Consider the following 25,165-nt stretch of genomic DNA (forward strand, 5'->3'; position numbering starts at 1 on the left):
ATGTCAGAGTGCTGTACTCATCTGGAACATATTTCCTCTGCCAGGTCTCAGGAAAGCCTGAAATTAGTCCGGGCTTCACCTGCTGCAATGACTTTTCCTTTCCTCTGAAAACCTCACCTGTAGCCAGGGGCCTGATGGATGGGCGGACGTGGTGATAACTCAGCGCTGGTTAACAACGCCCAGTGCTCTGAATTTATGGGACTCTTATGTCCTGAAGCAGGCACCTCGTCAGAGAGATGAGGATTCATAGCAGAGTAACATCCTGCAGCGTGTCCACCATGCGGTCAACTCACCTGCTTTATGAGCTTCAGACGGTGGGTAACCACATGTTCTCAGTCAACCATCGAGTGGGACTTTCACTAGATATTGTTTTTTTTCTATGCCACTCAAACCCAAAAGATTATACAGTGCAGGTTTTGTAGCCGCTAAACGAATACACATCACATTGAACAGATGTGGTGGCATCTGAGTGGGAGAATTTAGACGTGTTAAATTGTATTTCTGTAAGACAAGATCTAAGTGTCGGATCATTTAAATGTTGAGAAAGTAGCATTTCTTCCCAAGAAATAAACTCCCATGGTACAGTATGCACTAGAACATGTTTCCTGACCTGCCCATCTACATAGAATCTGGCAAGTGATTACATTTCAGTCTGTGTTGTGTTTTGAATAGGGCTGTCAAAGTTAACACAAATTCATTTTAATGCCACTAATTTCTTTAACTCATTAACGCAACTTTCAGGGTTCAGTTTTAAGGCTAGAGTGAAAATACTGGTATCATGTGAAACTAGGAAAAACCTAATGAATCCATTGATACCAACCACGTCATAAAGCGCTCCAAATTTAAGCTAAATTTTGGGGAGAAAACTGACATGGCCATTTTCAAAGGGGTCCCTTGACCTCTGACCCCAAGATATGTGAATGAAAATGGGTTCTATGGCAAGTCATAGTCAAGTCATCACACTGACAGCTGTTGTTGCCTGTTGGGCTTGAGTTTGTTATGATTTGAGCATAGTTTTCATGCTAAATGCAGTACCTGTGAGGATTTCTGGACAATATTTGTCATTAGTTTGTAGCTCTCCACTCTCTAAGCATCCCTCTCTCACCTGCAGGATGTCCTGGATGTGTCCGAGCTGCTGCCTCAGCACCTGCCTCTGGTGGAAGCTGAAGGCCGGTGGGGAGAGGCCATGGTGAACAGCAACAGGCCTTTACTTTGTGTCTATTTGTTAAAGGGGACCCTATTTTCCTTTTTTCTGACAACATTATAGAAAGGACCCTACAGAGAAGTAAACGTTTTTCTTTACCTTTCGCTTACTGTTTGTTATTGTGTCATGTGACTTGTTGCTGGAAGAGACAAAGGCGGAGAATGGGGGGGTGGAAAGAGGAGTGCTGGTAATGTCAGAGTTTGTTGTGTTGGAGAACAGAAAGTGTAGCTTAGTGGTATCTAAAAGATGTTTAATGTCATGGCTGAATATTTAGCTTATTTTGAAAATGTGGATGTGACATGAGATTTCAGAACGAGACTTCTCAGAGCGAGACACACAATAACAAACAGATTGAATCAAGCAAAAGGTAAGAAAAACGTTTAATTTCTCTGCATGGTCCTTTCCATAATGTTGTCAGACACTTATAATAACAACCTGAGCCTGTCAGTGGCAAAAACAAGCACTTTTAGTGAACGCAACGTTACAATTGCAGCTCATTTTGCAGCTGCTGGTTAGAGCCTTCTCCCTCAATACTGAACCAATTAAAAAAATTGTTGTCCCCATTAATCACTTACACACAAAAACATGGGGAAATAGGGTTGAAAAATACCAAAGTGACCCTTTAAGTATGTTTCTGAGCTGTAATAGAGGACCCAGGGTCCCAAACTTCAGTGGCTACAAACTGGTTATTTTGACCAGGTTTGATTCTACATGATTTTTCATCACAAACTCCTGCTGGCTGTCAGCTTTCACCTGCAAACCTGTAATTTACTTTGTAAAAAACATGGGAAGATAGGGTTGAAAAATACTAAAGTTACTCTTTAAGTATGTTTCTGACATACATTTGTGGCTCTCCACTCTTTAAGCATCCCTCATCTCACCTGCAGGATGTCCTGGATGTGTCCGAGCTGCTGCCTCAGCACCTGCTTCTGGTGGAAGCTGAAGGCCGGGTGATGAGAGGCCATGGTGAACAGCAGCAGGAACTGCTCCTCGGTCCTCCCGTCGTTCAGCGCCAGCCCGTAGTTATTGATCACTGTGTCTATGTGAGTCAGGGTCCGGTACAGGACGCCCGCAGCCTCCCTGTTGTCCGAGCCGAGCAGGGCCAGAGACACCAGTAGCTTGCTGCGCACCACCTCGTCCGTGATGTTGGTGAGGCCCGACAGGTCGGCTGGGTTGTTGGCTCTGATCTCCGCATCCCGCAGCGAGTGGTAGTCCTTGCGGGCCAAGTCCTCCAGGCAGGAGCCGAGGAAGCGCAGCTCGATGGGGACGCAGAGGTCCAGGAGGCCGCAGAGGAACTCTGCTCTCTGGGCTGAAGCGAGGGACGAGAACCAGCGGTAGACCCCCTCTCTCTGGACACAGCTGCGGCTCTCCACCATCCTCACACATCCACCCAGACTGCACTACTCACAGTATACCTGGAGAGTAAACTTCACAACAGAAGGGTGTATGTGTTCTAATGTGTGAGCTAATTTGTCAACTTTCACTAATAATGTAAGATTAGATTTATTTTTGTAAAGACTTATTTTATACAGTATACATATTGTATTCTGCTCCTCAAGTTAGAGAAAAATAAGTCGTAATATTAGAAGAAAAAAGTCATAACTTTACGAGAAAAAAAAGAAAATAACACGTTAAATTACTACTTTATAATATTATGACTTTATTCTCATAAGACTTTTTTTTCTGGTAAACCCATCACTTTATTCTCGTAATATGACTTTATTCTTGAAATCTCAGATATTTTGTTTTTCCTCGATGTGGCCCTAATCTGCTCCTTAAATTAGATCTGGAACTATATAACCATCACTCACCTTTGCGTGCTTGTATAAGGTGATTGATGATTAAGATTGGCGGAGTGATATGAAGTTAGAAGTGATGTGCCACCTTTTTGGATAATGGGTGTTTAATTATCCTATAGGCTTGAGTTGAGTCATTAAAGTGGAGCCTGTTGCACAGACGACGCTCTTGCTTTACCCACAGCAGCCCTATAGTAGTTTAATTAAGTAACAAGTAAGTTTATATATAGTTAAGGCAGCGAGAAGCCTGCCTTACAATACTGACTCTCACTCTCTCAATGTTTGTTTCCACACTCTGCAGCAGTGAAATGAAAAAATAGTGACTGTCTCACTCTCTCAGTGTTTGTATCCACACACTGCGGTAGTGAAATGAAAAAAGCAGCTGGTATTTCCTTTGTTGGCGGCCCACAGCAGCAGGCCTTTCGGAACCATAGTCTCACCAGGTCGCCTCATATGGATCACCAAGCTGGTCTAGTCTGTGTTGCTCTGCAACCTGGAGTCCCTCCGCCGGGTCCCTCCCCACCGGTCGGACCGCTGCCTCCTGACGGCTACAGTAACACCTCCTGCAGGATGGATCAGACTGGATCAAAGCACCTCTGCTCCATTCAAGGAGACGCTTCAATCACACAGAGACTTCTCCTGCTTCTCCTGTTGCTTCCTGGAGAGCTGCTCCTCCGTCCTCATGGTTTTCCACAGCTTTGAGCTGAAGCCCCGCTAGCAGGACTGTGCTAGGTTCAAGTTTAACAACACAACTCGTGTGGCCTGAAGCTACTACTCCTGCTGCTGCAACTGGAAAATAACATGACATTACCTCCTCAAACTTCGCTCTTCTAGTAAAAACAAATGCTCCCCTACTTGTCCAGAGTGCGTGACTAACTTCAGTGCAACATGTTGTCCTCCGCCTCCCTGTTTTCTGCCATGAGTATGAGTCTTCAAATCAAGGGGAGAAAAAAACAGCTGTGTATAACATCAACCACGAAGACCCGCCCACCACACTGAAGTCTTCTCTGATTGGATGCGAGTCCCGTCTGTAGGCGAGGCCCTCGCTCCTGATTGGCTCAGAGGGGATATCCGCTGCCCTGTTGTTATTTCACATCTTTTTCTCATGCGCTCATACATATCTAGCTTTATTACTGGAGCTTTTAAAGAGCTAGATAGGCCTACACGTTTAAACTGATGCTATGTAATCTGTTTAGTGTGATAGTCTAACCCAGGGGTCTGCAACCTGCGGCTCCGGAGCCACATGTGGCTCTTTAGCTCCTCTCCAGTGGCTCCTTGTGGATTTATAAACATGGAAATGAATAACTGTTTTTTTGGTTTACATTTTCATTTTCATTTATCATTGTTGTAGGTCTATGGTACGACGGTACGACGGAGTATTAGGGCAACACTGAGGAAAAAAAAAAAAATCTGAGATTTTGAGAATAAAGTCATAATATTATGAGAATAAAGTCAGAAGTTTACGAGAAAAAAGTTGTAATATTATGAGAATAAAGTCAGAAGTTTACGAGAAAAAATAGTAGTAATATTATGAGAATAAAGTCAGAAGTGCACGAGAAAAAAAGTCGTAATATGAGAATAAAGTCATAGGTTTACGAGAAAAAAAGTCGTAATATTATGAGAATAAAGTCATAAGTTTACGAGAAAAAAGACGTAATATTATGAGAATAAAGTCAGAAGTTTACGAGAAAAAAAGTTGTAATATGAGAATAAAGTCAGAAGTTTACGAGAAAAAATAGTCATAATATTACGAGAATAAAGTCAGAAGTTTCCGAGAAAAAAAGTTGTAATATTATGAGAATAAAGTCAGAAGTTTACGAGAAAAAATAGTCATAATATTACGAGAATAAAGTCAGAAGTTTACGAGAAAAAAAGTTGTAATATTATGAGAATAAAGTCAGAAGTTTACGAGAAAAAAGTCGTAATATTATGAGAATAAAGTCATAGGTTTACGAGAAAAAAGTCGTAATATTATGAGAATAAAGTCAGAAGTTTACGAGAAAAAAAGTCATAATATTATGAGAATAAAGTCAGAAGTTTCGTAAAGTTATGACTTTATTCTGGAAATCTCAGATTTTTTTTCCCTCAAAGTGGCCCTAATACTCCATAGTACATTTGCACTTTGGCCCTCACTGCATTAGACATATATACTATATACTTAGACTATAAACTGTGTTACCTTCATCACAATGCTCAAATGTTTTGGGGCTCCTTTTTTTGTTGTTGCCTAAAATGGCTCTTTTGATAGAAAAGGTTGCTGACCCCTGGTCTAACCAATAACAAAACTGACTATTACAAATACAAACATTTAAAGACACAATATTTCAGGACTAGTGTCATTTCCAGAAATTAGAATGCTATAAATAAAAAAAAGTCAACCATAAAGTCACAGTGAAGAGTATCAAAGTGTAATAGGAGCTATATAAATGTAGTAGTTTGGCAAGGGATGGAAGATGTGGTTGTGAAATTTCTTGTCTGTCCAGCTGTTGATTTACTAAAGCCACTGTATAGATCAAAGCAGCAGTGGGTGGAAATGGAGCAAATATGATTAATAAAAGTTATTTTTTAGAAAACGGTCACTATATCCTGACAGTAGTGCATGAAACAGGTAATCTGAAAAGAATCATGTGCCTCTGTGTCCTCCGGCTCTCACTAATGGCGCAAGATTTCACAGACCAGAGGAAAAGAACCAATCAGAGCTGAGCTGGAGCCTTGCCGTCTCTGAGCAGCTGTCAATCACTCGCAAACTCCGATCAAATGGTCAAACTAGGCAGCGCTGCTCAAATATGAATCAATATTCTGTTACTGTAATGCCTATTTGTCACATAAAATGTTTTCAGAAACATCTTGTAGCTGTAAAATGAGAATGTTTTCTCCGGCTGGTGGGCGGTGCTTGGTATTTCCTCAACTGATCTCAACATGTTAGCCGGGTTACAAACTTTCTCATTTTACAGCTAAACAGTACACTACAAGATGTGTCTGAAAACATTTGATGTGAGAAATAAGCATTACAGTAACAGAATATTGATTCGTATTTGGTCAGCGCTGCCCAGTTTGACCGAGTGATTGACAGCTGCTCAGAAACTGCAAGGCTCCATCTCAGCTCTGATTGGTTGTTTTCCTCTGGTCTGTGAAATCTTGCAGATGCCATTAGGAGAACCAGAGGACACAGAGGAACATGATTTTTGTCAGATTACTTGTCTCATGCACTACTGTCAGGATATAGTGACCGATTTATAAAAATAACTTTTATTAAATCATATTTGCTCCAATCTTGCCTACTTCAGCTTTAAATGGTATCTTCATTGACTCCAAGTGAGCCCCCCCTGATGCTGTTATTATGTAGTTCATATCTAGGACCAGAAGATGGAGTCAGATGTCCATGCTGAAACCTGATGCAGCAGCACACTTGCTGATGGATGTGGTGTTGCATCCACCTGGCCATGCCTTGTCACAGATGATGAAAACATCACACACCAAAGACTATTTTAAAATGTTGATTAAACACAGATGTCCTTGAGATAATATCTATCACCTCTTCCTTCACCCGTCCTTAGTTATTCTCTTGTTTCTCCAACAACAATACAGCCTCCCCCCATCCTCATTCTCATTGAGAACATTGGTCTCTAGAGGTAAACCCCCGCCCCCGAACACAGGCCCCGCCTCTCCACTGACGGAGGAAAATTCAGTTAAGGTTGCTATAGTAACCATACCCCCCTCTTAACCAGGCCCTGCCACTCCCTCTCTGCATCAGGGATGCTGCCTGCCTGACACACACACACACACACACAAACACAACAAAGATTAAAAGCACAAGAGCCAAGAGTCATTTTCTTTCAAACACTTTCATTATTTTCTCCACATAACTCAAAAACAAAACAGAGTAATTCCCAGAAACATAAAGAAAGAAAGAAAGAAAGAAAGAAAGAAAGAAAGAAAGAGAAAGAAAGAAAGAAAGAAAGAGGAGAGTCAAACTATAGAGAGCTTGGCATGCTGTAGCATGCTGCGGACTAACAGGGTGACGCAGGGCATCGTCACCAGGCTGATGGCATACAGCACAGCTTCTTGAACCTTTTTCAGTCTGGGACCAAAATGAAATGAAAATACATTGTTCTGCCTCTCGGGGTGCAGGCACATCAGACTGTACTCTTGTAATAATGGGGAGGAGGGCAGGGGACACCAGAAATGAGCCTAGTTTGAGTTCCAGTCCGCAGTTTGGGAAACGCTGTGTCGGACAGAAAAAAACACCAGCGAACCTCCCTGCCCCCTGGAAGTTGTTACCGATGGCAACGGGCTCAGCATCCCATCCCATCACGTGGAAGGAGGGCGATGCACACACATGTTCACACGGTCCGATGAGCATTCATGTGCACACATGCAAACAAACACAGGCTGGTCTGCTGGATGGGTTTGAGAGATAAAGTGTCTTCACTCAACTATAAAAAAATAACAGACAAATTGTGACTGGTGTTTCTGTCTGTCATTGAGGGTCTTGGATGGTTGGAGGAGAAGCTGATGAATGGAGGCGCTAAATTGTGACCTCGACCCCGGCCACTGCTTGCTACTACACCACAACAGACTTGCATCATTTCATCAAAAATCCTTCCAAACAGTTAGTTCCTGTCAGGCTGCTCCCAGTAGCCCCACATAAAGGCTTCAATCGGTTTCATTTAAAGGAACAGTGTGTAACAATTAGGGGGAATCTATTAACTGAAATGGAATATAATAGTAATAAGTATGTTTTCTTTAGTCTGAAACTAAGAATCGTTATGTTTTTGTTACCTTAGAATGAGTCGTTTATGTACATACATAGCTGGTGGTAGTGTCTAGAAGGGAATCCGCAAGTTGGGGAAACTGGGTGCGGAGCTTTGCACCTCCCGCTGAAGCTCTGACTGCCAAGAAGCCGGATCTAGGTCTGTCCACGGCGGGCTAGTCGCTGCCAAAGGCTCCGCTGAAGTGAGCTGAAGGAGTTTCTAGCGAAACTGCATGATTTCGTCTGTTTACAATGTTAATACAACCATCTTCTCTTCCCTGCGAAGGGCTTCCGATCCCCGAGTCGCTCAGTTTACAACGAGAATGTGACGTCATATTTACACAAGACGGATCATTTCTAGCCATAACCATGGTTAAGCAATTGGTCGAGCAGCGATTCTCACAAGAGTTTTTGCAAATGTTTGCAGATCTCAGATCAGATATGGCAGTTTACGGGTTACCTTCTAGACACAACCATAGTTGGTCCTCTTCACGAAGCCGGCCACCATTTTTTTTACAGCAGCCCAGAACGGACAAACCAAACACTGGCTCTAGATAGGGCCATTCGCATTTCACATTTCTGCTTAGGCCACTGTAGGTCTCTTACACTACACACACGGGAGAAGTGGCAATCTGCAACCTTGCCACCAGATCCTACACACTGCACCTTTAACCCAGAAAAGATCAATAAAAGAGATTTTCACTTTGCGGTTTTATCTCAGCTTCATGATCAGAGACAAACAGGCTTCTCTCCAGACACTGCTCCTATCAAAACCTAACACGTCGCATGTGCTTCTGAAGCTTGTTTTGCTTTCAGATTCAATGCACGACTAAGATATTACAGTACATATGCATGCATTGTTGTACTTTTATCAATTTGTGCTACAAAAGCAAGGCAGGTGGCAACTATTTTTTTTTTCAGACATCTTGCAAGTATAGTATAAAAGATCTTCAAGTTATGTTTTGAGAGAAGCAGTGGGAGACACTGATTTATCAATATGATATTGTCTTTAATACCATAGCCATATTTCTGGTGTTACACACACACTTTGCTTCGGTGAATGCAGTATTTCCTCTAAATATCCCCGCTAGTATGGAGGACAGAACATGCCAAAATAAAAAAATATGAATGAATAAATGACTCAATAAATGAATAAATATGTCACTTAATTTGGCATTAGTCATTAGTTAATTGATAAAATGGGGCAAAAATTGATATTTCTGTTTTAGTTTGATTCTTTATTTATTTATATGTGTATTATTTATTTATTTACTCTTCTGTTTAATTTTCCCTTTAATTTATTTATGTAATTATTTGTATTCATTTATAATTTTTTTAATTTATTTTACATTTATTTTTAAATGTATGTATGTATGTATGCATGTATGTATGTATTTATACATTTCTTTCTTTCTTTATTTCGGAATGATTTTTTCCATTTGCATTTCACTACTTATTTATTTCCCCAAACTTATTTATTTTTTATTCTTTTCTTTACACATTTCTTTTTACATTTCTTTACTTATTTCTGCCTCATTATGCAAATGAGCGGGCTGTCACTCAGCGAGGTTTAGCTTGTTCAGAGCAAAAATAAATCAATCAATCAAAATAAATGCAAAATAAATAAATCAATTAAAAATGTAATAAAAACATATACATAAATAAATAAAAGGGAAAATTAAACGGAAGAGTAAATAAATAAGGGAATTAATACAAAGATAAACAAATAAAGATGCAAATTAAAACAATTATAAATTTATGTCAAATTCTATCAATTAATTAATGGCTACATTCATTATTGTTTTTGCTATATTTAATGACATATTTATTTATTTATTGAGTCATTTATTTATTTTTTATTTTGGCAGGTTCCGTCGTCCATACACCAGTGGTACAGTAGGTGCAGGACTTTGCCAAGGACTACCAGCGACTCAGAGGAAGCTCCATCCTCTGACTGGTGTGTGTGGAGGTGGGAGAGAGTGGGAGGGAGAGACGGAGAGAGCGCAGCTGTCAGCTGATGCTATAGGCTAGATGTGGATGAGCAGTGACTGTGTCCTCATGAGATGCTCTTGTAAAGTTCATGAAAAGCGTGAAAGGCCACTGAGCTACCACACACACACATATAACACATACACAGACACACATACATTGCTGTAAAAAGACATGCTTGCATGATACAGTTGCAAACACGCTTACATTCTGGACAAAAAACCTGTTTAACCCTCTCAGACCCGTGATCCCGACCGACTTTACTGTATCAATCATGTCATACTAGCTTATCGAGGAGGCGGATAAATAACCCTCCAAAGTTATTTGGCGAGGAAAAACTGACATGGCCATTTTCACAGGGGTCCCTTGACCTCTGACCTCAAGATATGTGAATGAAAATGTGCTCTATGGGTACCAAGAGTCTCCCCTTTACAGACATGCCCACTTTATGATAATTCCATACACTTTTGGGCAAAAACCAAGCAGTTTTTTTTAATGCAGTATAAATGTTTTATTTTCGCCTATTCTAAAATGATGTATTTGAATATTTCTGCATACTGAGGTTCATTAACAGTCTTGGAATTACATAAATTGGGTATCACTGTAAAGCTGAGACTCTTGTGGATCCAATGAACCCAATTGTATTCATGTGTGATTTTGTTAGTCCTCAAAGTAGCCATTTCAATGTACTGAGACCATTTTTTGAAACTTGATATCACTGTATAAAATGACCTGTGGTGACCTCTAGGATAATCACAGTCTTATGAAACTTTACAGCCACAAACTACAGACCTAGAGCATTCAGAGGATGGATGGCTTTCCTAGGTAGATTGGCAATAAGGGGGTTCTGTGCAGTTTCCAGAACAGAAATGCTTACTATCCAATCACCAAAAAATGCAATTCTTGCAGAAATCGTTTTTGATACCAAATCACAGCATGGCTTTTTCTATGGTGTTCCTCAAGGTGTCTTAATGTGGTATTTTGGAGGGATTATTGATCATCTTTATCAATTCTCGAGTGGTAAAAAATGGTAACATTTAGCCTCAAATCTGTGTAACAAATGGTATCAACCCAAAAATTACTGCAACAACTTATGAGACATAATAGAGCATGGGAATCGCCATCATATACTTCTATTATAATTTTCTAAACCCTTATACACTTTCACAATGTATCTTAACTAAATTATGAATTCATGTTTATTTCTGATTTATGACAAGAACTACTTGACACACAGTGCTGAGCTGCATCTCAAATTAATCCTCAGGTTCCCAGCTTCAACCACTTCTATGTGACATCTACTGTTGACCTGCTATCTCCCCCTTAAGACCCCCTGTACCAACCTAAAAATGACAACGTGTCTATGTGGGTCTCAGAGGGCTAAACACATGTACATTGCAAACATACATAAACAGTATGCAGAGATGCACATAAACACACACACACAAAAATTGTCACTCCCAGCATGAGATGAAGACAGAGAGGAGACAGACATCAGAGCGGGGACGGATGAATGAGAGGGACGGGGGTAAAAGCAATGAGCGCGTGTGTGGACAGGGAGTCATCAACCATGTATCGAGGCAGCACACACTCGCCAGCTCCTGAGTCTTACACACACACACACACACACAAACACACACGCACCCACGCACGTGAACACACACCTTGAACCATCAGTAACAACACCCGGGCAGACGGAGGAACCAAAAGGCAGGAGTTATATAAAGAGGGCTGGAGGGTTACAAAATAAAGAATATATCCATCAACATATTGTACATGAGAGAAAATGTTAATAAATAAATTATAAGTTACAAATCTGTTGAAAACTATGATTTGAAGATGAAAAAGTCTGTCTCGTCAGTCCTGTCTGCGGACAGTGGAAGCAGACATCTGGCTGTAATGCCAGCTGCAGCTCTCATGGCCTGGGGATCAGACCGGTTCAGCCCATTTGAGTCTATATGTGAGCTACTGCAGCTCACTTAAGTCCAGTTTCTGGACTACATTACCTCCCTGTAGTCCAGATAGCCAGACTGGTTCACTCCTCTTTCGTCCACTTCTTTGGGCTACGCACACACCAAGCTTAGCCGAGGTTGGCCCGGGTTAGCAACCTTTAGTTCAAATATTGGTGGAGTCCTCCTCGGCCGGTTGCAGTCCTCTCGCCAGGGACACGAAGGGGCAGCAGATTCGACGTAATACTAATATGAATTTATAGTTGTTGTAGCATAGATAGGCTGACTCTGAAAGCGGTGCTGTCTTTAAATAAAAAAGTGGATAAACAAAATAGCCACTCCAATGTTGAGCAGAATCACCATGACAACCAGGATAGAGCTGTAGGCCTGCGTGGGAGAGAGAGAGAAAGAAAATGGAGAGTGTCAATAATCGGGACACACACACTCAAAGCTCACACATCAGGCTGTTTTCATACAAACATTAATCTAACCTGCTAATACATACAAATGTACACAGTCTTTACATTCATCCATTTAGATTTTTAACCAAAGCAAGACATTTATTATTACCACAGCTGGTCATTAAAAAAGACTTATTATGCAGGCCGCTGTTGTTTCCGGTTTGAAACAGCGAGCAGAAAACCAGGGACCAATCAGGTGCAATCCATGAGAGGATTTGTCAAGTCCATATCAAGCGCGTCCTCTTGTCAAAGCGTATAGAAGCAAAGAGATGAATCTCAGCCTCTTTGAATTTGGACTGAAAACGCTTATTATATTTATAACATTTTATTGTTTGACACAGGCCATTACGGTAGAATATGTCAATAGGATAGAATTCATTTTGTTTTACTTTTGTACGGCACTTTTTAGGCAGACGTTTTAGTGGTGTCACTTTCAGTCCAAAATGCCGGAAGTGTTGCTTTGCCCTTGTGTCGTTACCGGACCTGGTGGACTTGTACTGCTGCATTTAACATTATAGACATGGCCACTGACTATTTGTGTAACATTTAGCCACAGATTCACAGACTGACCATATACGGTCCAGCCATATACTCGGTTTTGACCGAGTCATGTTTGTGCATGTAAAAGGTCTGCAAAGTTACAAAGCCCAAAATCCATGCCAAAGGGAGTTACTCTCCCCCACAGAAACACTGCTCTTTAACTGCCTGAAACACCTTGATTGAAGTCCCGCCTTTTCTTCAGTAACATGGTGATGTCACCAAGTAAAACATTTGCATAATACCTGCCTAGCGGCTAGTTTGGCGCGCCCTCAAACAAAGCTAGTTAGAGCAGAGCTGGAGCAGAGTCCGAAGAGTTGGTTCATCACAACAGTGGGCCAGTTGACCAATCAGAGCAGACTGGGCGAGAGCAGACTGGGCGAGAGCAGACTGGGCGAGATCAGACATGGGCGAGAGTTCAAACAGAACGTTTCAGACAGAGGGTGAAAAGAGGTGCTGCAGCACAGAAAAGTAAAGCGTTTTTTGAACATTAAAGCATGTAAACATGTTCTAGTAGAAACCCAAAATACAAGTATACACCTGAAAATGAGCATGATAGGTCCTCTTTAATATGACAATAAACCTGCTACGCAGTATAGGGGGATTCAGTGAAAAGAACGTAAAGGGAAACAAACCAATCAGTGGTTCAGTATAGGTGACAAGGAGCTTTGCCTTAACACAATTTAAAGGACCAAACAACAGTTTTTTTACATAAAGGTAGATGGCTCTATTCATATAAAATTGACGGTGATTGATTAAAGGGTTTTTTGTAGTGTTGAAATAATTTCACACTTTTAACATTGCGTTCATTGGACCTTGTATGACTGCATGCACATCAATCACCCCACTGAATTCTGGTAAGTGTCACTTCCAATGGAGGAGGCTCTTTTACTGGTTCATAAAACCCTACAGCCCTGGGGTTTATAAAACCCTAAAAATAAAAACAAAAAAAAACAAAAAACAGATGAACTCACAAAACATGGGTGTCAAGTTAAACACAATGCTCCCACATTTTGAAGATGCAAGGTTTTCACCTGACAGCAGCAATATTGTCCTGTATTAAATAAATGTTGATGCTGGCCTTAGTGCTGCTGTTTGATGCTAAAAGTTATTAATCTCGCCCATATTCCTTTAGAAATAGCATAAAAAAAACTTTATTTATACAGCACATTTGAAAACCAGGGTTACAAAGTGCATAAATAAAAAGCATTTGAATAAATATCTAAGTCAAAGACAAGCAAAAATAGTTTAAGAATAAGAACAAATCAGGGTAATCAAGCATCACCTGAGAGGCCTAATGAACCTACTATGGGATCAGCTACTTACTATTACAGTAATAGAATGGAGCCCAATTGTGTAACGCCTAATCTTTTGAATTCAATCCAAAATTTGACAGGAAGCTAGCACCAGGTTCATGTGGGAACGCTGTGGCGTCTTTGTTAATAATCACACAGCAGAATTTTGAACTAATTGTAGTATACTGTACATGCTACAGCTTCTTGGCTTAAAGCTAGTTTGAAAGATAAAGGGGAATAGCGTGGTAATATTTCTTAATGGGAAATAACACGACTGAATAACCAACATAACATGTTTCTCAAAGTTCGACTGGGAATCAAAAATGACCCCTTTGGAATTCCTTAGGCGTTCTAGTTTCATATGATATCAGTATCTTCACTATAGCTTGAAAACCCAGCCCACAACAACCTCTGAAATACAGGATAGTGGCCGGGCCGGGAGTGTTAAGGGGTTAAGGAGGACATCATCGTCACAGCAACGATGAGAGACGCTCATTGATAATGTGCACTAAAGGGAGCATGTAAAAGGAGAATAAGACAAGTTCCAGGATTGAGGAACTCCACAGATCAGAGAAACACAATTTGACATGTTGTCAAAGAAGTGTCATTTAGATAAATTGTGATAAAACCAGAGCTATACTAGATCATGGATGTATTAAGAAAACTGGATACAGCGTTGGAGGCGGGGCCCCGTTCATTCCTATGAAAGTTGCTCAGTGGTGCATGATGCCAAAATGGCTCGACTTCCGATTGGAAAAGTACCCGGACCTTCCGGCGATCGTCCGCATCCATTTGGCCTCCCAGACCTCGCTCCAGCCTCGGTCTGGGTCTCATTCACATGAACGGAGGAAGGGAAATAACTCTGGATTTAGCTATTAGTGCATTTTACAACTTTAAAAACGGAATTTTTAAAATAAGGGCTATTCAAGTGTTCGTACTGGGATGTTGATTCAACTAAAAAAAAATTATCCGCTGAGTTACAGACATCTCTTTCCCAATTTAAGTCTATGGCAAAAAGTATTTTTGGGCCCAATGGCATCACGTGACGGACATGGAAGTTGTAGTACCGCCGTTTGGCCACTACGAAAATTGGGATCAACGACCGGCGCTCTTCCTGGGGGCTTGTGCTAGACATGTCAACCCACTTCCTCAGACAATCTTATAAGATGTTATTACTAAATAAATTCACTTGTTATATGGTTTGCATTGTGTTGGTGGCTGGAAACATGACATAATACAAATGGTCACATCTAAATCAAATGCCACAAAAAAAAGGAACCAATTGTAATGCTGTTTAATATTTGCAGTGTCTTTGCAGTGCATTGAGAGAAGGCCCAGCAGCAATGGTGATACATGTTACGCAGTGCAATGATGAAGGAGCAATTTGCATCTTAAGATAAATAATACAATCCCGCGTTGATCCCACAGGGAGGCCGAGCGTCTCTGACAGAGCGAGGTCAGAGGGCGAACCCGGCTGCAGAACAGCAGCCTGGAGCTGGCAGGGAGTCAGTGTCTTGCTCAATGACACTTAAGCAGATGCTTGCTGACAACCTGGGTCATGTGGGTGAAGGCCAGTCTTTCTGACCACCTGTCTGCACTGGGTAAATATGTGAATGTGAATCTAGTATATTCACTGACATCATCATCAATGCAGCAGGCTTTTTTTTACCCCACACAGAATCCTTCAAACGTAGTCGCCTTTGCTTGAAAATGTAACATTTTATAAGTATTTCCATAGAGTGCATTTTGGTCTTATCAAAGGATTTACCAAAAGAGAAGACAGAACACCTTTGGTTCTGGTTGAATCTAATAATTTGAGTAGTAGTTGCAGTAGTAGAGGGAAAAAAGGAGTCTGAGAACACTGCGCACTGATATCAAGCAGCATTAGTGCAACATTGTTGTAAATTAATTTGTCCAGAGTGGCTGCTAACAAGGTTTCTGCTGATCAATCTGGTGATAGACTTATCACGCATCTGTGTCATAGATGATTACCAGACCAGGTGGATGAAACTCTCTGATCATTAGCCTTTTCTACCTCTATTTAGTAAGAAAACCTGTGCTTTTTTATGTATCCATGCACTGTAGTACAATTCCTGACTTCTAGATATTCATATCCATTTCCACTTTTAGTTGATTACTTAATAACTTGATTGTTTTTCAGTGTAATTATTTAATTTGTGCCGAAGGAACATAATCATCCACAATTAGTATTTTCAATGAGTAAGTCATGGAAACTCTCAGATTATAGAGACAGGTTCTTCTATTAAACCACTAGGTGAACATGTTGGAAAATAAACTGATCTGCTTTCTTGCTGAGAGTTAGAAGATTGATGCAACTCTAAATAGAGTGCTCCAGAGATGGCGTATTTCTGTAGGCCAACCAGGAAGTCAGCATCGCACTGGGTTCCCTCGACAAAAAGCCATTGCAGAAAATAAGCTCTGTGGTAAACAAACGTTTATGATACTTACACATTTTGTTCAGCAAGATAATCTCCACAAATGAACACCACTTCTATGATTTTTGAAGTGTGAATGCAATCACCAGAAGTAAAAAGCTAACGTTATAGGCTATAAACGAGTATACACAACAAGGTTGTAAAGACAGACGAGTCGGCGTGATGATGTTTGATTTAGCCATTTGTTAGCAACCGCCTTTTATAAGACACATAAAGACTTCAAAATTCGCGAGTGGAGTATTTATTTATGTATTTTATATCGTAGAACAAAACGTTAAAATCTCTTAAGCTTGTGTTAACCAGAGATTTTATTTCAGGCATCTAACTAAAAACCGATTAAAAAAAAAAACGGGGACTTCCAGACGAGGGAACTAAAAGTGCTAAACTCATTTCTGTGTTTTAGGACTCATTCCTGATTAGCTTAGCTTGCAACTTGTCGATTTCACTCTTCATTTTTTTGGTAGTGAAATTTACTGTTGTATTCAAACACATTTCAAAAGTACAAAATCATTTTCCCCACTTTTTTGAGGAAAAAGGTCAGTTAAAGGAGCAGTACGTAGGATTGGAGGATCTAGCGGTGTGGCTGCAGATTGCAACCAACTGAGTACCCCTCCGCTCCCTTTCAAAGACTGCAGTAACGAGCACCTTCACCTCGCCTACTTTAGGAGCAACAACAGTCAGAGGTCAGCTGGCATTACCACAGTTTTGCACTCTCACAAGCGTGTCGGAGAACTACGGTGGCCTTCAGATAACATAAAAGAGCAAAAGGCTCTCTCTAGAGACAGTGTTTGGTTTGTCCGTTCTGGGCTACTGCAGAAAACGGCGGAGCAACATGGCGGACTCTGTGAAGAGGACCCGCTCCCTATGTAGATATGGAGGACTCATTCTAAGCCATTTCTGCCAATAGATTCATCTAATTCCACACACTGGTCCTTTAAATCTGCCCTCAACATAAGGTAAAACAAGATAAGAAGTAAGTGAAATGGCATGTCCCTTTTCACATAAATTATTGCATGAATTCCGTCTTTTTTTTTTACTTCATTATTTTTTAAAGGAAATGGTGGTAGCAGTTTACAATAATGAATTTTAAGCAAATCTCCCATTGCCTTTTGTACATGTTATATTCATCAACAGTATGTTACTGTTTTACTACCATGTATTTTTAAATCAATCTATTCTACTCCTTAAGTGACTGGTACAACACTCTGAGCAGCATTTTCTATTATTATGTCTTCAAATCTATAAGTGAATGATGAACTCACCACCAATTTCTTTAATAACTACTACTTACTTTTCAAAAACAAAAAATGACAGAGCCATTTTATTCTTAATCCTCATGGTGTAAAATCATGAAAATGCACAGAGCAGTATTCTTCAGAGATAACAAAGATCAGGTTAAGTATAATCACGGTAAAAATAGTGTGAGCCCCAGATTGGCGTCCTTTTCCCTTTGCTCGGAACTTTGTCTGCCGTTAATAGAGAAATGCAATTTAATCTCCCCACCAGCTCCCTTGACCCTACAAAACACCATTAATAACAGAAAGCTTATTATCCTGAGGATGAAGTGCTGGCAAAGAACAAATCATTTTCCTGCTTACTGGCACGGAGAACTGCCACTGTGAAGCATCTGTTAAAGAAAAGTAACTTATGTCCTTAAGGCCAATTTCAAGCAATTATTGATTAAAATCATTGGAAACCTTTATTCACCTTGATGCCATTAATAACGAATAAAATGACTATGTGTAATGTGAAAATGTAGGGATGCACCGATTCCGATACTGGATCGGATATCAGGACGATACCGATTCAAATAACTGGATCGGATATGACAATGGGGCCAATGTATTAAATTCAATTTTATGTTTATATTGGGGCCGTCAATCGATTAAAATATTTAATCGCAATTAATCGCATGATTGTCCATAGTTAATCGCGATTAATCGCAAATAAATCACTAATTTTTGTATCTGTTCAAAATGTACCTTAAAGGGAGATTTGTCAAATATTGAACACTCTTATCAACATGGGAGTGGACAAATATGATTGCTTTATGCAAATGTATGATCAATTAAAAACGCAAAACAATGACAAATATTGTCCAGAAACCCTCACAGGTACTGCATTTAGCATTAAAAATATGCTCAAATCACAACATGGCAAACTCAAGCCCAACAGGCAACAACAGCTGTCTGTGTGTCAGTGTGCTGACTTGACTATGACTTGCCCCAAACTGCATGTGATTATCATAAAGTGGGCGTGTCTGTAAAGGGGAGACTCGTGGGTACCCATAGAACCCATTTTCAATCACATATCTTGAGGTCAGAGGTCAAGGGACCCCTTTTTCCAGTTTTTCCTCGCCAAAATTTAGCTTAAGTTTAGAGCGTTATTTAACGTCCTTCGCAAGAAGCTAATATGACATGGTTGGTACCAATTGAACCTCGGTCTCCTGCATGAAAATGGCACGCTACACCACCGCCCACCACACTATACTCTTTTATGTCACAAACTTTCCTACAACTGATCAGAGGAAGAAGTTTTAATAATTAGAGCACAAGCTCAGAGACATACGCTCTGCAGTGACTTCAAATCCTTGACACAAAACATCAAGCACCAAGCTAGTAACCTTGGTCTGCTTTTTGATCCTTATCTGAATTTTGATGCTGACATATAAAATATCACCAGCACTGCCTGTTATCATCTTAGGAAATAATGCAAAAGTACAGCCACATCTTTCCCACACAGATACCGACAGACATGCTTTTATCACTAGCAGGCTTGACTACAATACCGTAATGCTTTCTTTTGTGGCCCGCCAGACCAGAGTCAGCAGGAGAGGACATATTGTGTATACATACACCTTTTTTGAAGTCTCTTTGGTGGTAGATTCTTCAAGTTTGGAGTGCCATTTAGCCTCCTTCTCGACAAGCTAGTATGACATGGTTGGTACCAATGGATTCCTTAGGTTTTGTAGTTTCATATGATGCCAGTATCTTCACTCTAGCTTTTAAACTGAGCCCACTTAAAGAAATTAATGGCGTTAAAATGGATGTGTGTTAACGCGTTATTAATCATTAGCCATCTTGTTTTTTTGCAACCAGAAGTGACACGAGAGGGTGGAGCTAAGTACAACCTAATCCTGAATGAGACGTTTTCAGGCGACCAGAAAGGTTAAAATTAACTTTTATGAACACTGGTACCAATGGATTCCTTAGGTTTTTCTAGTTTTATATGATGCCAGTATCTTCTCTCTACCTTTAAAACTGAGCCCGCTACAACCTCTGAAATATTATTGCGTTAATGCGTTAAAGAAATATTATGAATATGCAAACCGGTCGTTGTTTTCTAAGGCTGGTTACGTAAGGCACACACGAGTATATGAGTGTGGATATATTTGAAACTGATAGAGAGGAAAGAGAGAAACCTGAGCAAATACTACTAATAAAAAAAGTAATAATAATGAATGTGAATGATGATGCTGATTCTGATGATGATGATGGTGATAATAATAATAATAATAATAATAATAATAAATATAGCTGCACGCAGCGATGAAAGGGCCCTCGCCCCTGCTCGCGGGTCGGGGTTGCTGGCGGGACGCCGACCGACGCGAAACCAAAACTCTGACGAGCGCCACGACGCCTGCCGCAAGGCTCTACGACAAGCGGTTCGCGAGTTATGAAGGGGGGCGTGGCTAATGTGTAGGGGGCGGGCATAACATTTACCAATGAAACAGGCACTCTCTGCTGAGTGATATGACACCTCCCGCAAGACTCTACGACAAACGGTTCATGAGTTATGAAAGGGGGCGGGGCTAATGTGTAGGGGGCGGGCATAACCTTCACCAATGAAACAGGAACTCTCTGCTGAGTGATATGACACCTCCCATAAGCCTGTACGACAAACGGTTCATGAGATATGAAAGGGGGCGGGGCTAACGTCTTGGGGCGGGGCTATGAGTATATTTTTTCATATACATGTCATCAGTACTGGAGCAACATCATACCTGAGAGATTTGGGGCAGATCGGACTATGTACAGTTGAGTTACAATAACTGGCGAATGGCTCAAAATGGCCGCCACGCCACGGTCCGCTCGTTAAGTGAACACTCACCATTTTAATAACTTTTCATCCTCAAGGTCTTGAGATGGTCCTGACCAAATATCAACTCGATATGATCAAATCTGTAGGAGGAGTTCGTTAAAGTACGCGGCCAATAAAACGCGAAAAATTGGGAAAATCGTACATAAAATCCAATATGGCCGACTTCTGGGTGGGCGGGGCTAATGAAACCCAATGAGGAATATGTTTCAAATGATAATTTGGGGCAGATCGAACTATGTACAGTTGAGTTAGGGTTAACCCACTCTCTGCTGAGTGATATGACACATCCCACAAGACTCTACTATAAACGGTTCATGAGATATGAAAGGGGGCGGGGCTAACGTCTTAGGGTGGGGCTATGAGTATAATTTTTCATATACATGCCATCAGTACTGGAGCACCATCATACCTGAGAAATCTGGGGCAGATCGAACTATGTACAGTTGAGTTAGGGTTAACCCACTCTCTGCTGAGTGATATGACACATCCCACAAGACTCTACTATAAACGGTTCATGAGATATGAAAGGGGGCGGGGCTAACGTCTTGGGGCGGGGCTATGAGTATATTTTTTCATATACATGTCATCAAGACTGTACCACCATCATACCTGAGAAATCTGGGGCAGATCGGACTATGTACAGTTGAGTTACAATAACTGGCGAATGGCTCAAAATGGCCGCCACGCCACGGTCCGCTCGTTAAGTGAACGCTCATCATTTTAATAACTTTTCATCCTCAAGGTCTTGAGATGGTCCTGACCAAATTTCAAATCGATCTGATCAAATCTGTAGGAGGAGTTCGTTAAAGTACGCGGCCAATAAAACGCAAAAATGACATAAAAATCCAATATGGCCGACTTCTGGGTGGGCGGGGCTAATGAAACCCAATGAGGAATATGTTTCAAATGATGAGTGGGATATGCATACCAAATTTCATGAATATCGGATCAACTTTGACAAAGTTAAAATTTCAACGCGTTAGGGGGCGCTATAGAGCCGAATAAAAACACACGGAGCCTAATGGCTATGCAGTTACATAAAGTTCACAGGTGTCTATCATTTTGCCAAATTTTATGAGATTCCGAGTACCTAAAAGTATGTTCAAAATCTGAAAGACATAAGGGGGCGCTAGAGAGCCAACATGCCACGCCCAAGCAAAATTTCACCACTAAAATTAAGTAATTACTAGTTTGGATGTGTGTGTAAAGTTTCATAAATTTTTGTGCATCCTAAAGTCTTCAAATATGCGTTCGTAAATTCTAAAATCACGCAGGAAGTCCAACATGGCTGACTTCCTGTTGGCCGAAGAAATCTCAAAATCATTTAATCCAGGTATGAGGGCGTGAGCAATGACATACTTGAATTTCGTGAAGATCGAAGAAACTTTCTCGGAAAAACTGCGTACGTTAGGGGGCGCTATGGAGCCCCCTGGAGAAACCCGAGCCCAGTCACTCCAGAACATTGAATTTCCCACCAGTTCTGACGCATACTCCACTTTTTGTGAGTTTTGGGGATGGCTAAGGTCGTCAAAAACGCGATCTAGTGGCAGAAAAATAATAATCTGCAGAAAAACAATAGGTTCCTTGCACTTCGTGCCAGGACACCGTTGGGTCCTGGCACTTTCGTGCTCGGGCCCTAATAATAATAATAGAAAAACACAAAAAATATATTTTGTATGCTCTCTTCAAAGCCACCAGATTCCATTTATAAAAACAGTCATTTTAACTTTACCTGTGAGGTAAAATGACTGTTTTTGTCAATGGAGTCAGATGGCTTTAAAGAGTGCATAGACGGATATAACGGCTTCAGTTCCCCTTTGGAAAGGGCCTTCTGATGGCAGTGAAAATATTCTAAATGTATTTTAGACTCAAACTGATATTGATTTTCTTAGTTGGCTAAAATACGCCTTGCTGCTGCCCCCGTCCACAGCAATACATTGTTTTGCTCCCGTGCCGGTACTCCTGTCTGTTTCTCCAAACTGGGGGCGTGCCGACCGCTATCAACTGTTGGTAATACACAGACTATGGATAAGTAACTCATACAACCCCACTTAAAAAAATCGGAACTATCCCTTTAAAGAGGTGTCCCTGCTAAATCTGCTCCTTCGCCTGGCACTGGCCTTTCAGTTGTGCCATGATCTACCACTAAGACCAATAGAGAAGCAGGTTCTAGTGTCAATCTGGAGCCGATGGCGTCACAATCTGTTGACATTTCCAAGCAAAATCATAAGATATTATTTTTAGCTCACGTTTATCTACTAACCTGTTCCTTAATTGTTAATGTCATTTTATTTCTGTACTTTTAAGATCTCTTTGTCATCATGTTAGTTTTTGTTATTGTGGGCCATGAAGGGCTCGGTCGTCTGGGGACGCATCTTACTGAGGTGTTGTTCCTGTAAATATGAGCCTTTGGGATGCACAGAGGTTCATTTCTGTGTTCCATGATGACGTCTGGTTGATGTCTTTGAGTGGACACAGAGGTGCAGTGCTATTTTTGTATTTTGGATGCTTCATACTGGATAGAGTAAAAGAGAAAGCATTTTTTTGTTTGTTTGTTTCTATGTAATGCACTTTTGTATTGCAATCTTGCACAAAAAGCACCATATCAATCAAGTTTGATTGATTGATTGATTGATGGATTGGTAAAAAGAGCTCCTTTGTGTGTCTGTGTGTCGGATCAGCCCCAGCGTTCCCATGGTGTTTGCAGCGCTCCCTGTGCGTATTTATCGGACTGTGATAGTATCTATGTGTGCTGCGAACCTGTCTTACACAAATCTCGCTTGCTTCTCTGCGGCTGCAAACACACATACACACACACACACACACACACACACACACCCCACCTCCACTCGCCCCCCCGCCGCCCTGTCACTGACACACGCCCACCGATTGGCCGCCGCTGAAGCAAGGCATAAGCTGTTCCCTAGCAACAGAGCGCTGGTTAACCAATAGGGGGCCTTCTGTGAGGAAGGGGCTAGTTTGCCAGTCTGCTGTTACTAAGGTGCAGAGAGGACCGCTGGGGTTCTCTCTCTGCCTGTATATCTGTGTGTGTGTGTGTGTGTGTGTGTGTGTGTGTGTGTGTGTGTGTGTGTGTGTGTGTGTGTGTGTGTGTGTGTGTGTGTGTGTTTTAGGCTTCATATTTTCACATAGCAGGTAGCAGCAGATAAACTACTAAATAACCGACTTCATCCACTGTGCCAGAGTCCTCACACTGCTGCAGACAAATTTGGATTACAGTGAGCAAGTTGTGCGAGGAGTGTGGAACTGCATTTAACAGTTTACACACAAGTGGAGTGTGTGTGTGTGTGTGTGAGAGAGAGCTTGTATTTCTAATGTGCTCAGTGCATGTCTGTATCGTACGATGTGTGGTTTTCCTGTTGGTTTCATTAGCTAATGCTGCGACCGTATTATCATCCAGGATTAGCGTGGTCAGGGCCGTCCACCAGCCTGAGTCAAGACGTAGCCAAAAAATTATATTAAAACGGCGTAATCCTCCCTGCTTGCTCATAGTACAAAAAAAAAATCTTTCTTTATTTCACAAGGTTAAACCTTGTGCCTCTCTCCCAGGATTATCTTAATATGTGGGATAACATTGTGTTATGTCACTGGGGATGGAATGTATCCTCATGACAGTGGGCAACAAATCCTTTTAGTCAAATCAATGTGTGGCAGTGACATGACAGATATGACAAATGCACCATACAGCTGCTGTTCTGGGTGATATTAAGGCCAAACGGAGCCATGCAGAGGTTCAAACCAGGCGCATAGCCAGTAATGGGCCTGGGCGGCACTGGCCCACCCAGCAAAGTTTGATCAAAATGCATTTTGTCACAGAAAATAGCAAACAATTATGTAAGAAAATAAATAAATATAAACTTGATTAATTGTTTACCTGTTGTGTGTGTTTAATTTGCCTTTGGATTAATGGTCTTTTCAGACCAAATGAGAATAATTTGTGCAAATTAGGGCTGTCAAAGGTAACGTGATAGTAACGCGTTATGCAAATTTGTTTTAACAAGATATGTGAATGAAAATGGGTTTTATTGGTACCCACGACCATCTAAAAGTGGTTTTGGATATTGTACTGTTTTGTGCCAAGCAGGACATCCCCCTACTTGGACACAGGGAAAATGCAGATGCTCTCAATAAAGCAGTGGTTCCCAACCTATTTTCCTTCAAGCCCCCCCCCCCTATTTGTGTCTAAGAGTTAGTCTTTTTTTATTACATCATCTTTCTGTAATGAATAGAACTCATTAGTTTCATCAACATAAATAAAGTGATGATGTCTTGATAGATTCGCCATGCGAGCGCTGATACATAGTATGATTTTTTTTTGTAACGACTTAATTCATTTATTATAATATTGTTAGTGCCGAAATAGATTTTTTGTTATTGTGGTTAAATAAATGTAATTTATGGTGTTGTTAGACTACTGCTTGACCGCCCTGTTAATATGGGTTCATCAACCAGGAGAGAAAATAGGCCTTTGACCGCAGTGAAAATGTTGTTTTTGAAAGGCTAAACGCCAATAAATATGGCTTGAAACTGAATATTCCGTTCAAAAAGTATGTTTTTTTAAATAGCTTTGTATACAGACTTTTGTAAAAACCATCCAATAAGTGTG

At 40.9% G+C, this 25,165-nt stretch overlaps 2 protein-coding genes across 2 annotated transcripts in view; both read right to left on the reverse strand.

Annotated features, from left to right (window-relative positions):
- Positions 1-4,160, reverse strand: part of zcchc14 (zinc finger, CCHC domain containing 14) — a 39,288-nt gene extending 35,128 nt beyond the window's left edge. The window contains exon 1 of the mRNA XM_074632127.1: positions 2,086-4,160. Within this exon, the coding sequence (XP_074488228.1) occupies positions 2,086-2,580 (495 nt within the window). The 5' untranslated portion in view covers positions 2,581-4,160. The remainder of the gene's footprint in view (positions 1-2,085) is intronic.
- A 2,678-nt stretch (positions 4,161-6,838) lies between these two features.
- Positions 6,839-25,165, reverse strand: part of jph3b (junctophilin 3b) — a 62,426-nt gene continuing 44,099 nt past the window's right edge. The window contains exon 6 of the mRNA XM_074632130.1: positions 6,839-12,078. Coding sequence (XP_074488231.1) covers positions 11,998-12,078 — 81 coding nt within the window. The 3' untranslated portion in view covers positions 6,839-11,997. The remainder of the gene's footprint in view (positions 12,079-25,165) is intronic.

This window comes from Sebastes fasciatus, chromosome 4, assembly GCF_043250625.1.
Source record: "Sebastes fasciatus isolate fSebFas1 chromosome 4, fSebFas1.pri, whole genome shotgun sequence".
Classification (NCBI taxonomy): domain Eukaryota; kingdom Metazoa; phylum Chordata; class Actinopteri; order Perciformes; family Sebastidae; genus Sebastes; species Sebastes fasciatus.